The sequence below is a fragment of the Pongo pygmaeus genome, chromosome 5 (genome assembly GCF_028885625.2).
Source record: "Pongo pygmaeus isolate AG05252 chromosome 5, NHGRI_mPonPyg2-v2.0_pri, whole genome shotgun sequence".
NCBI lineage: Eukaryota > Metazoa > Chordata > Mammalia > Primates > Hominidae > Pongo > Pongo pygmaeus.
In genome coordinates, this window is record NC_072378.2 from 121452502 (window position 1) to 121466566 (window position 14065).

The 14065-nt window shown below is 33.7% G+C and overlaps 1 protein-coding gene across 7 annotated transcripts in view; it reads right to left on the bottom strand.

Annotated features, from left to right (window-relative positions):
* The window catches only part of TBC1D32 (TBC1 domain family member 32), a 261936-nt gene that overhangs the window by 219056 nt on the left and 28815 nt on the right, over positions 1-14065 (bottom strand). For all 7 annotated transcript variants that reach the window (XM_063666543.1, XM_054492124.2, XM_063666541.1 and 4 more), the window contains 7 exons: positions 12896-12974; positions 12664-12767; positions 12507-12568; positions 11760-11904; positions 7600-7659; positions 2731-2821; positions 205-345 (listed from right to left, as the gene is read on the bottom strand). In XM_063666543.1, coding sequence (XP_063522613.1) covers positions 205-345; positions 2731-2821; positions 7600-7659; positions 11760-11904; positions 12507-12568; positions 12664-12767; positions 12896-12974 — 682 coding nt within the window. The remainder of the gene's footprint in view (positions 1-204; positions 346-2730; positions 2822-7599; positions 7660-11759; positions 11905-12506; positions 12569-12663; positions 12768-12895; positions 12975-14065) is intronic.

Below are 14065 nucleotides of genomic sequence, written 5' to 3' on the forward strand. Positions count from 1 at the left end.
AGAAAAAAAATAACATGTAGAAAGAATTACACACTGAAAACTAAAAGAAAACAAATACTTCGAAGTGTATAAGCTATCAATAGACTAAAAGGTATGTAGCTAAGTACCGTAGAAAGGAACATGCCAAACTTCCAAGTTTGAATACTCCATCATATATAAATCTTAGCATATCTCAACAAATTTATTTCTCCTAATTGTACTTACCTTTTTTATTCTTCAGCTTAATAGGAAATAGTTTTCTGCCTTGTTTATAGATCAGTAATCTTCCTACAAGGCACAGTGAGTGAATGAAACAAATATATTGTAATTCTTGTCCTAAGTAGTAGAAAGTTTTCTGTTTGTTTCCTTAAAAGAGAAGCAAACAAGAACACTTATTTAGTATCATTATATTTTACAGTACCTGTCTTCATTCCCTTCTAGACATTAAACAAGGCTACAGGCTAGAATGGAGACATTATTGGTCAAAAATTTTTTAATTATTTGTTTTCCTTATTGTTTCCTAAGATCCTTTACAATAAATCCCCAAAGAAAAGCAATCATCTTAAAAAGCAGCCTCAGAAAAGAATAGTATACATATAGTATCCATTCTAAAATAAATACCATAAGACTGCCAGAGTTATCTGCCACTGAAGAGGAACTTCAAAAGTAAGTTAAGGGCAGAAGAAAGTTAATAGAAAATGTTAGTTACTGTTTAATTCCACCAACTAAAAGCCAATATTACAAAAGATCATATTAACAAGCACATGTCTAAGTGAAATTAGAATCTCTACAATATAGACATCTCCCAATATGTATTTGTCATTCAAACATATACACACAGAAGATAACAGAATTAAGACACCAATCTAAAACAAAACATCTCTTCTTTGCAGGCTAAGAAAAGGAAATATTGATTAGGGCACATAAATATGTATTTGCATACAAAGAAGCAAGACATTTAGAGAATTCATATCTGGAAAGTTCCATTTTTCTTAATGAAAGAGTAAGTAAGGGCTCCTCCTCCTGAGAGAGAATTGGGCAGGAGCAAAGCAGAAGGTTCGATGAGACTGACAAGGACTTGTAACAGCTGTTATGGAACGCCGAAGAAAGAACATCTAGGAGGATTCCAAAGCAACAGAGAGAGAGTAGCTAAAGTTAGAAAATATATATTTACTCTCAAGCCATGTCATATACTCTCTGCTCAATTTCTTGAGTACCAGAAGAGATAGAGAATTGAATTGACCTAAAGTTGGGCAACTGCAGGCAGAAAACTCTGAAAGAGAAATGAGCAAGAATTTTTTTAAAAACATGGCAAAAAAAAAAAAAAAATGCAACGAAGCACCCTGAGGTCTTTAGTAGATAGAGAAGAGAGCAAAACCATGACGGGCTAAGAAAGTAATGAGGGGAAAGGAGCTAAATATTACATTTTAATATCAAGAAATTAGAAAAATCTGTAAGTCTGTAAATGAGATAACATATGAACTTATATGTCCTTTTCCTTCTCTTGAAGAATAAATTATAACTTCTACACTTTCTCCTCCCCTACAAAACACTAGCTTTTGAAACCCATTAATTATTGGTCTATCATCATCTCCCTTGCTTTGAGTTAGATAAAGAAATTCACCTGAGAATGAAGAAAAGTATAAGGTATCATCATACTCTCAAAGGAGCTTACTATATGCTTAAGGAAACAACATAAAAACAACAGAACAATAAAAGCTATCAGGTTCACATGGCCAATTGTGTGATATAAGCAAGAGCAAGAAAAATTCAGAATAAGCAGGGAGGCCTTGAAATTTAAAATACAGTTTCTGCCGGGCGTGGTGGCTCATGCCTGTAATCCCAGTGCTTTGGGAGGCTGAGGTAGGTGGATCACGAGGTCAGGAGTTCAAGAGCAGCCTGGCCAGCACAGTGAAACCCCATCTCTACTAAAAATACAAAACTTAGCCAGATGTGGTGGCAGGTACCTGTACTCCCAGCTACTTGGGAGGCTGAGGCAGGAGAGTCGCTTGAACCCAGGAGACAGAGGTTGCAGTGAGCCCAGATCATGCCACTGCATTCCAGCCTGGGTGATACAGTGAGACTCTGTCTAAAAAAATAAATAAATAAAATACAGTTTCTTCTTTCATGATAACTAAGATATCTATTAGTGTAGGGAATTACGGATGGGGCAGTAGGAGTAAAAATAATGTTGTATAGGCATTGGTATACAAAAAAAAGACTAAGAGAAGATTCATTTTAGTCAATAACTAGAGAAGAGATTATATCAAGAAATTGGGGCCAGATTACGAAGCATCCAGGACATTTTAGCTCAAACAGAGAATAAGCAAAGAAGGATCACGGGGTGACACGGGGTGTTCAAAAATAAAAACAACACTTTATGGAAGTTTTTTTCCCATTGAAGTGCATACATGCCTGATTAGATGACTGATACATTACTGAAGGGGAAAGGATGGACTGTATATTGTTGCAATGTAACAGATTAGGATATATGCCCTAGTATGAATTGAAGAACTGCATCTAATAAGAATCAGTATGGTTGTACATTAATTTCAAATGTAGATCTTTTATAAAAAATAATGATTACAGTGTATCTTATAAATGTGTAAAATATATTTTACAGCATCATTAGTAAAAGTGACCTAATTTACCATACTAACAATCATTAAAAAATAAAAGCTCCTACTAAACTGTATTTCCTAATAAAATTTACCATTTTTAAAAGTATGTAACAGAGGAAATAATACTTACTGCAATGCTTTGAATGTCCCAAAGTTTCATCAGCTTTCCTAGTCTTACACAGTTCAAAGTACTGAACACACTGTTGAATGGCTGTAGTTACCTGATGAAATAATAACTTATTAATTCCAGAACTTTGCAGCCCTCAAGTCCAAGAATTAAAAGAAATTAGTCAAAGCTGTAAAAATACTTTGGAGAAATATTTGGGAAAAATATTTAGTACAGTACCTTTCTAGCCCTTAAAGCTCAGCCTCCTCAATTACATTTTACCTATGGCATCACTCTGGTGAACACTGTGAAAATATTTGTGGACCAACAAATATGATAATGTTATAATGTTGGTGTCATTGGACAGAAATAAATATGTACTTTATATTTTATAATGAAAAATGCAAAAACTCTGTGGCCATGGCCATAACCTTAGAAACTATCTTGTCCAGTTCCTTTGCCTTAGAATCTTTTCCTCCTACCCAGCTAGCAAAATATCAAGTGGATCATCTTTATTTCCATCTCAAATATCAGATATGCTAAAAACTGATAAAGAAAAATCTCATAATTCAAAGAAAAGAGTCACAATAAAAAATGACCTCCAACCCCTACTGTACCCAGTGATTCTCCTATTAGTCTCCATTCTAACTCCTCCTCTCATTCTCCACAAGCAGAGACTTCAAACCTTCTCCCCTTTCCTCAGCACCTGCCTACCCATCAATGGCCTCTTATCCTGATTCCCAAAAAAAAAATAAAAGCCACCAGTGATATACAGTGTGATAATTGTTAAATCTGGTAACAAGGCAGTTGTTGGTAACCTTGAAAAGATCACTTTCAGAGGAGTTTGGTGAATAAAGCCAAACTATACCAAATAAAGGAATAGGAAGTGAAAAAGTAAAGGTAGTTAGCATAATTTTTATTTTCAGGAAAGACAGCTGAGGAAAATTTAAAAAATAGACCAATAACTGTATCTTAGAGTCAAGATTAAACTCTTTTTCAGCTAAGAAGGATATGGGTACGATTAAATGTTACTGGGGGAAGCCAACAGAGGGGAAGAGTTTGACTATATAGGAGAGAAAGGGGATAGTTGATAGAAAAAAAAATACACAAGAGGAAGAAGCAGATGGAATCCAAGTGAAAGGAATGATTAATTAAGCTTTAGATAGGAAAAAAATAAAGGTTTGAAAAGAAGCAAGTTCATAATTGTAGCATCAAGGAATCAATGGATTTTCCCAACTCATTCTTTCTTATGGCCTCAGTTGTATGCAGAAAAGAGGTAACATGGCAGGACTTCTATCTTTAGAAAGGCCTCCTTACAAGGTGGGATTTTGATAGCATCTAGAACTTGGATTTCAGGAGGGCTCTCATCATTCTGAGAACTGAGAATGGCTGACAAAGTTTGCACAAATAATGTAGTTTATGAGGAATACCTGCTTTCCTTCTAGGAGTCTTGGACCCTGGTATGTACCAGGCAGAGGGTTTCTATGTGATCAGCACCCCCTCCTCAAAAACAAAAACCAGGCACTGAGTTTCTAATGAGCTTCCCTGGTATATAACATTTCACATAAGTTGCCACTATTCAATGCTGAAAGAGTTAAGCATGTCTTATGTGATTCTAGTGGGAAACAGACTCTTGGAAGCTTATACTTTCATATCTTCCATACTTCATTCAATGAACTTTTTCCTCTTTGCTGATTTTTCTTTGTATCCTTTCATTGTTATAAATGATAGCTGAGAGCATAACTATATGCTGAATCCTATGAACCCTTCTAGCAAATCATCAAACCTGGGGGTTGTCTTGGGGACTCCCTCCCCCTCCCATATCTATGTGTCTTTTCTAAATCAAACATCAGGGATCCAGACCCATGCCTCCTAGAAATCGGCATTTCAAATATGATTAAATCTACCAAATCTAAAAATCATTATCTTTTCCAGCAAATGGTTGCCTCCTACTGTGTTACTTATCTCAATGAATGACATTAATCAATTGTCTGAGGCCTCAATCACAACCCCCTCATTCAAAAGTCCTCTAAATCCTACATTCTAAATAAAGTATTTGGAGTCCATCCATTTATCCCAATTCTGTCTTATCCTTCTTCCACGGTTCCATCATCTTTTGCTTGCATTATTATACAATGTCTTAAACATCTTTTTGCTTCAATACTTCTCCTTTGACCAATTTTCTAACAAAAAACAAAACAAAACAGAAGTGGATTAAAATAACAACTGACACTTCAGGAAACTTTTGACACGAAAAATTTATAAAATAATACACTTAAGAGAAGCTCTTAAGAATTAGAAGACAAAAGAACTAACAATAGTCCACTTCTTTAACTGAAAACTCAAAACACTGTCTCCAAAATAATCTCTCTCAAAGACTCTTTCGTTCAAACCTTTAGAAATCCACCCTCCTTGCATCCATTACTACCCAGCTTTATCTTCACCATCCACTTACTTACACTCCCTTCTTTTCCTTCTACTCTTTCCCTTATATTTTCTTAAACATGCTATCTTTATTTGAGAAAAGGTAGCAATCACAGGAAAGAAAAGGAATAATCTCAGGACATGAACAATCACATTACATGACATCCCTTTAAACCACAGTAGCAGAAAGCAGATCTATAGTAGGTGAATTTAAAGAGTCAAGTTGAGAGTATAATGTATCAATTTTCTAACCCCTGTGAAAACAGACAGAAATTTGCTATAAAACTCAGGATTGTATTTGATACTTATTGCCCTATACTATCAAATATATACCAGCCAGTTCATTTAATTGTTAACCCCTAAGACAGAAATTTTAAAAAAGGTTAAATACAATAAGACAGGAAAAACTAAGGGAGAATTTAAATAACCAAGCCGTCAAGTCATTTTTTAAAATGACTTTCAGAGAGCAGTAAAAATGGCACTACATAAAACCATTTCAGAAACCATTCCTTTAGGGGTTGACTGAATCAAGATTCAAACTGTTAAAAATTAAAGGTTAAATATTTACGCTGACAGCCAAAACTTTTAACCAGTTCATGTCTTTCAGATTCTATGGGAACAAAGACTATCTTAACTTTTTCAGGGATATCTATAAAAAACCAACAGCATATAGAAAAATTGATAGCTTAATGCTACCTACTAAAAATGTCATAAACATAATATAGAATAGAACCACACAAATACAGTAGCCACCAACCACATGCCTATTTAAATTTAAATTAATAAAAACTAAATAAAATTAAAAATACAGTTTCTCATTTACTCTAGTCTCATTTCAAGTTTTCAGGAGTCATATGTGGCTTGTGGTTACCGTATTGTACAACACAGATATTTCATCATTGCAGAAAATGACATCAGAGAGCACTGATGAGGAGCTAGAGGAAATACATCAGCAGGTCATTGTGCTAAACAGGCTGCTATGAGTAAAGTTCTTATACAAGAATCTCTTATAGAACAGAAACACAAATTGATGGAGTGGTCTGCAATTTCCATCACAGATGCAAAAAATTTGACCCTTGATTCTGAAAATACAATGGGAATAAACAGATCTTGCATCATTTTCCCCAATGTTTCTTTTCAAAAGTGGGGCCAAGTTTACTTTAAGAAAATAAATATAATATGAATAATATTTTGATATTTTTTAAATGTAGGAAAGCTTTTTAGTGCAAATGAGGTTTAAGTTGAAATGTCAAGCAAGTTTGACATACTATATACATAAAATAAAATATTTGACTAAGTTGATAAAATATTAAGATGATTTATAATGACATAATTCCATTTGCAGGTTAAAAGTCAAGGTATAGTTAACTTTTCAAATAAGAAACCAATTTTAAGAATTAATCTATAAAAAACCTTATTTGAAATACTTTCACTGGGGCCTCTGTGATAGCAACAGTGAGTCATTATCTCTACATAAACCATGGAGAAAATCATCCTGTTCTTTATTTTTCCTTTCTCTATTCTAGCAAGAACAGTCTATGCTCATAAAGCAACAACAAATTTTTATTTAAAATGGGAATGAGAGAAAAATCAAATGTGGAAAAACTATTTAAATTCAATTTATTTAAAAATTTTGAAGTATATTTTACCTTTACAAATAAATTCTTATCCTATTATTCAATATCCCTCTCTTCTTCTGCTGCTCAATTCTCTTGATTCAAACACAAAACAACTATTGTTCTCCTTCCTTCATTTTATGCTCTACTGCACTCAACCAAAAATCACAATTCCGGAATCTTTTCTTCAGCTAACTTCCAAACTCAAGGTTCTGCCTAACTACATAAAAGATGTTTATTGACCCAAAGCTATATCAGTATAACATTTGAATGTCTTAATAAATTTTGTTTTTCATTTTGTCAATTATTTATTAGACTTACTGATTTCTTTTTAATTATTTTCAGTACCCTTACACATTGTTCTACTAACAGTAACAAATGTAGATGATTTTCCTAACATATTTTAGAGCACTAAGTCTACATTTGGTATAACTCAAACCAATTATTGAAAATGCAAAAGTATTTATCATTTTGAGTTTTGCCATGTAATTTTCACTGAAAAACACGGGTCTATATTATAGAAGTAATGGCTTTATGAATACTTGATCTGAATCGAACTACATGCTACTGCTTAAAAATATGGCTTCTCTCAAACCAGCTTGTTATGTATAGAAGCCAATTTACTATATATATAAAACATATTTTCTAATTGTTATCCTGACTGCATTCATTTTAAGTCTCTATTTTTATCCCTTTATGTGTCACAGGATGGTAGTTTAAGATCACATAAAAGGCGAATTGCTTCATTATCCAATATTAATTATCACCACACAACTTTACCTAGTCAAGTTATTACATCATATATATTTTGGTGATATTATTTCTCAACATAAAAACAGAATTACAGACTTACCAGAGACTTATATTTCTTTTCAAGAAGTCTTAATACTGTAGTTCTGCTATAACGTGCATGCTAAAATTAAAAGGAAATGATATTTAATACTCAAGCTGTGCCACTCAAAATCTATTTTTCCTGCATGATTTCTAATGACAACATCATAAATCACACAATAGCTTAGGTTTAAACCATTATAGTCAATGACAGACAGGTGTTTATGTGTGCATTGTATTAGGAGCATAGCAATCACAAGAATGCAAATAACTTGCAGATCATTTAGTGACTGACCAGTAGAAGAACATTCTATCCAACAATTGTGTCCAATTTCCATGCTAAACTATTTTAAAACCACCACCAAAAAAGTATACCTATGACAGAATCCAAAAAAAGATACACAGTGGGGAAAAAAAGTTAAAAAGCACAACTCTTATACTGAAGAGGATACTGTACGGTCTACATGTGCAGAAATCTGCCAACACTGAAATGCTCCAAAGTGACAGTACCCTAATCATTTTCTGCCAACCATATTTAAAAATGATTCAAAGTGTCAAAAGAGCTTTAAATCTCTCCTTGGAGCAAAATATAGATGTAATTAAAACATGTAAATGCATAGCATTGTACAAAGCTAGGGAAAACTATAAATATTGTTTAGCTGGATTATATAAGATATCATTAGTGTTCAAAATATAGTTTCTTCATTTCACTTAGGAATACAAATATTGGCCAGGCACGGTGGCTCACACCTGTAATCCCAGCACTTTGAGAGGATGAGGCAGGCAAATCACGAGGTCAGGAGTTCGAGTATGGTCTCGAACTGGCCAATATGGTGAAACCCCTCTCTACTAAAAATATAAAAATTAGCCAGGAGTGGTGGCGTGCACCTGTAGTCCCAGCTACTCAGGAGGCTGAAGCAGAAGAATCGCTTGAACTCAGGAGGCAGATGTTGCAGTGAACCGAGATTGTGCCACTGCATTCCAGCCTGGGTGACAGAGTGAGACTCCGTCTCAAAAAAAAGAATAAATCTTTGACAAACCTAACAAAAACAAGCAACGAGGAAAGGATTTCCTATTTAATAAATGGTGTTGGGAAAACTTAACTCAAGATGGATTAAAGACTTAAACATAAGCTCTAAAACCATAAAAACCCTAGAAGAAAACCTAGGCAATACCATTCGGGATATAGGCTTGGGCAAAGACTTCATGACTAAAACACCAAAAGCAATGGCAACAAAAGCCAAAATTGACAAATGGGACCTGATTAAACTAAAGAGCTTCTGCACAGCAAAACAAACTATCATCAGAGTAAACAGGCAGCCTATGGAATGGGAGAAAATTTTTGCAATCTATTCATCTGACAAAGGGCTAATATCCAGAATCTACAAAGAACTTAAACAGATTTAGAAGAAAAAAACAAACAACCCCATCAAAAAGGGGGCAAAGGAGATGAACAGACACTTCTCAAAAGAAGACATTTATGCAGCCAACAGATACATGAAAAAATGCTCATCATCACTGTCACTGGAGAAATGCAAATCAAAACCACAATGAGATACCATCTCACATCAGTTAGAATGGCGATCATCAAAAGGTCAGGAAACAACAGGTGCTGGAGAGGATGTGGAGAAATGGGAACACTTTTACACTTTCGGTGGGAGTGTAAATTAGTTCAACCATTGTGGAAGACAGTGTGGCAATTCCTCAAGGATCTAGAACTAGAAATACCATTTGACCCAGCAATCCCATTACTGGGTATATATCCAAAGGATTATAAATCATTCTACTATAAAGACACAGGCACACATATGTTTATTGCAGCAGTGTTCACAATAGCGTAATAGACTTGGAACCAACCCAAATGCCCAGTGATAGACTGGATAAAGAAAATATGGCACATATACACCATGGAATATTATGCAGCCATAAAAAAGGATGAGTTCATGTCCTTTGCAGGGACATGGATGATGCTGGAAACCATCATTCTCAGCAAACTTTCAGAAGAACAGAAAACCAAACACAGCATGTTCTCACTCATAAGTGGGAGTTGAGCAATGAGAACACATGGACACAGGGAGGGGAACACCACATACCAGGGCCTCTTTGGCGGTGGGGTGCTAGGGGAGGGATAGCATTAGGAAAAATACCTAATGTAGATGACGGGTTGATGGGTACAGCAAACCACCATGGCACTTGTATACCTACCAACAAACCTGCATGTTCTGCACATGTACCCTAGAACTTAAAGCATAATAAAAAAATTTTTTTTAAAAATAAAAATATTAAACAGAATAATATAAGTCAAAACTTTTTCAGAATTCTAGGGAATAGAGGATTTTTGTATTGTTTTTCTTTTTTTTCCTTTTTTTGCTTTTTAAATAGAGATGAGGTTTTGCTATGTTGGCCAAGCTGGTCTCAAACTCCCAACCTCAAGTGATCTGCCCACCTTGGCCTCCCAAAGTGCTGGGATTACAGGCGTGACGCACCGTGCCTGGCCGGGAATAGAATTTTTAATTAAACATTGATTAAATTGTGTTTTGGTTAACCGAAGGTTAATCAAAACCTTGAGTGTTAAACCTTGTAGCTTAAAATGTTTTCAAAAACTATTAATCCTTTTTCCAACTTAATAAGAGAAATAAGTTGATATAGTATTAAACTATTTTTAATATTGACCATGTTCTGAAAAGAAATCCTCATAGTATATCTTAGACCAGGGTCAGCAAACTACAGCCCTCAGATCAAATTCTGCCTAGACCCAATTTTGCAAAAAAAATTCACTGGAACAGTCAAGTCCATTCATTTACCTATTATGTATAAATGCTCTGGAGCTACAACAATTGGGTTGAACAGCTACAATAGGGACTGTAGGCCCACAACGCCAAAAATATTTATGGTCTGGCTCTTTACATAAAAAGTTTGACAACTCCTGCCTTAGATGCAAAAATTATAGGAGGATGTAATGAATTTTCATGTATACTAGAACACACTTCAGAATGTGATTTTTAAATAAATTTGTACCCCGTTCTCTTAAGAATCAACTCCCAGCAATAAGAATGTCAAATGACAAAAAGTTAATTACAAAGTTAGTAAAATATGACTGATTTTGTTAAAAAAAGATGACCTAAATAGATAAATATAAAAGTATATATAACATATCTACATGAAACAAAATCTTAACAGTTGTTATCCCTGTATTGTATAATTAGAAAAATTTAATTTTATTTAAGCTTTTACATATTTTGCATATTTTCTCAAATAATGATATAATTTGATAATCAAGAAAAAAATTTAACTGTTAGATGTGAGGAACAAAGGGTTCATTTTAAATTAATTTAATTTAATTGAGTAAACATTAATCACATACTAGACAGGCCAGGTAAGGGCTAACCACTAGAGACAGAATTGTGTTCTGGTTAATTGGGCATTTATCATACAACTTAGCAAAAGGCACAAAGCACCATCGCCAGATAACATCCAAACTGTGCTGAAGAGTAAATGAATGCCCCAGCCCCTCTCTTCTCAAGTGCAAGAAATATAGTACCTAGGTGCCCAGTACAGATTGAGAGAGAAAACAATGTGAGCATAAAAGCCAGTCCTGTTGCTGCTATTGACAAACACAGACCGCTCTTAGTCAACAGAGGTTGAGGGAAGTAACAGTATAAAGATCTCTCTACTCTTACTATTAGTTTCAGTTCCAGCTTCATAAGAAATTGCCAGGTTCAGGTATTAAACACATTCCCCAAACTTCAGGTTCAGGAGGAAGGCAAATGAAAGAATACTTTCAGAAATATCTCCTAAGCCCGAAAAAAAATACATATTGAATCCTTATGTTCTACCACATTTGCTTAAAATTTTTGAAGCTTTCACACTAAAGAGAAAATAGGTTTTTGAATAGGTCATTCAGCTTAGATTCAAATGAAATACCACTTAAAATCCTATTCTGGCTCTGCCACTTAATAGGTAAAAAATCTTGGGCAAGTTAACTTCTCCATATCTCAGTTACTGCATCTGAAAAATGGAGGTATTAATACCACCAACCTCGTAAAGTTTTATAAGAAATCAATGAGTTAACACATGTAGAAGTGATTAGAACTCTTAGCACACAGTAAATATTCAAACATTATTTATTAAAATGATATAGCAATGCACTAAAAGGTATAAAAATATTCTATTTTTCCTTACCATCCACTTTTTGAACCACACAGCCTTGGTATCAACTAATGCAAAAAAGTAGATCGGATCCAAAATCTTTTGTGAGACAACATGGCTTTGATCATGTTTAACTGTTAATAAGGACAAAGTACTCTCCACAATTTCTTCCATATGCCTTAAAGTTTGGGAAAAAAGAAATGCAATTACATATATAGTTCTGGTGCTATACTTTATATTCATGGAATGATAAAGTAGCATATAATCTTCAGAAACATTTTTTCTATTTCAGTAAATGACAGGTAGGATTCATACTCAATGTTTCTGCTTTAACAACAGGTTCTTTCTACTTCAACACTGGATCTGTGAATTTAACTTTCCTTTTTAGACTCACAGATTATCTTACAACTTAGTATAAATTTTAGAGCTGAAAGGAAAAAGTTTAAAGAATATTTAAGGAACTTGTCCAAAATGCAATAGTAAAGACCAATAAGAACCTAATGCAGACCTTCAAATCACTGATACGTTAAAAAAAAAAAACTAGTGCTACATTTTCTTTTTACCTTGTGATAAATGATGTAACGTGGTACCTGTATACAGTAATTCACATAGCTAAGTATAAAACATGACAAGCTTAAGAAAAAGAAAAAGAAAAATTTTATTAATCCCTTCCCAATCATATAAGTCCATTAAGACTGTCTTTACTCTTTCTGTCTGAAATGTATATGGGGCGGTAACACTGCTAGGTTTTATGCTGGCATACATTGGGAGGGGACTTACTTCTCTGGATGACGAATCCAGAAAGATGGAGCTTCTTTCTGATATTCATTTAGAAGACGAACCTACAAAGCAGTGCACAATAGTTCTCAAAAAATTAGCATCCTCAAATATAAAACTAAATAAATAAAAATGAAAGCATATTCTAGTAAATGGATACCTTTTTAAGTAAGCGAGTCATATTAGGATTAGTTATATCTACACCAGCTGAAAGAGTAGGAATATGATTTTCCCTAGAAAGAAAGTATGACTCCAAATACTTAGCTGAAAAAAAGGGAAAATATAAAATTACATCATTCATTTACAGTGCTTTCTGAAAAAAGTTATTTCCTATCCATTCTTAAGTACATGCAAATGACAAAAAACATTTTTAAATGTTTTCATAAACATACCTAAGCTTGTATAAATTTCCTTGGTCATATGTAATGGAGAAAGTGAAAATGTCTGTGCACAGAATTTTAAAATCCGGTCCTACGGAAATGAGACAGAAAATTTGCATCTAAGATCTTACAAGAATAGAATAGAGATGAAATATTTTTCACACAGTAAAAACTCAGAAAATAAAATAAATACAAATAAACCATTCAGAAACCAGAGTCAGAATGTACTTATATAAAAAGGGCACACTCTGTGTCAGCAAAAATTAAAACTGACCAAAACTAATATGTGAATCTAATAACAGAAAGATATTACTGCACAATCCGGTCATAGTATATACTGACATGGTGAGGAGGGGGTAAGGTGAGGTTTCATAGAGGAGACAATGTAAAGGCGTCAAACAAAGGAACAGAGTAGGCAGTACTAAATTTTTTTAACACCCCGTATTTCCAAAACCAAAATTCATCATTTTTAATTGCTTACATGGGTAGCTTCAGTAATTAGAGATTTAGAATTATTTCTAATTTTGCCTATTCCCAAAATTACTCTATGTTTAAATTTTTACATTATTAAAACTCTAAAATAGAAACCATTAGAAGGTAAATAAGTTAAAAGTGGCAACAGACGTAGTTAGCATAATGCCTGGCACTAAGAGTTACTTTAAAATGGTAGCTATTATTATCCCTTTAATTATACCTACTTTATTAATAGCATGATGAGATTAATCCTAATAGTGAAATTCAACTTTCCATTAAATAAAAACATAAAATTGCCTTAAATAGTCTAATCTGGGGGGGGAAATTAATAACACTGTTGATACCAGTTTAGATAATCCACTTACAAGAAATAGTTCCCCAAGTTACTAAAAGTATCTTCTAATAGCCCCAAGAAATTCCTGCTGAACAAAGGATATTAAATACTTTGGGAAGTCTATTTTTATAGTTGCAGCAAGTGATAGGTATCTGTCATACTTTTCAACCCTATAGGCTTCACTCAGTTGCATTTAAGAGTCCTTTAGAGGAGGAGATGAAGAAATAGAATTGAACTCAAAAAGAATTTGGATCAAGCACAAATTTAAAATGAAAAAAAACTCCATGTCTTGTTTCCTACTTCAAAATGACTAATTTTATTACCATCTCTCCTCTATAATAATTGCTTCCAATTTTATTAGCATAAGTAATAAA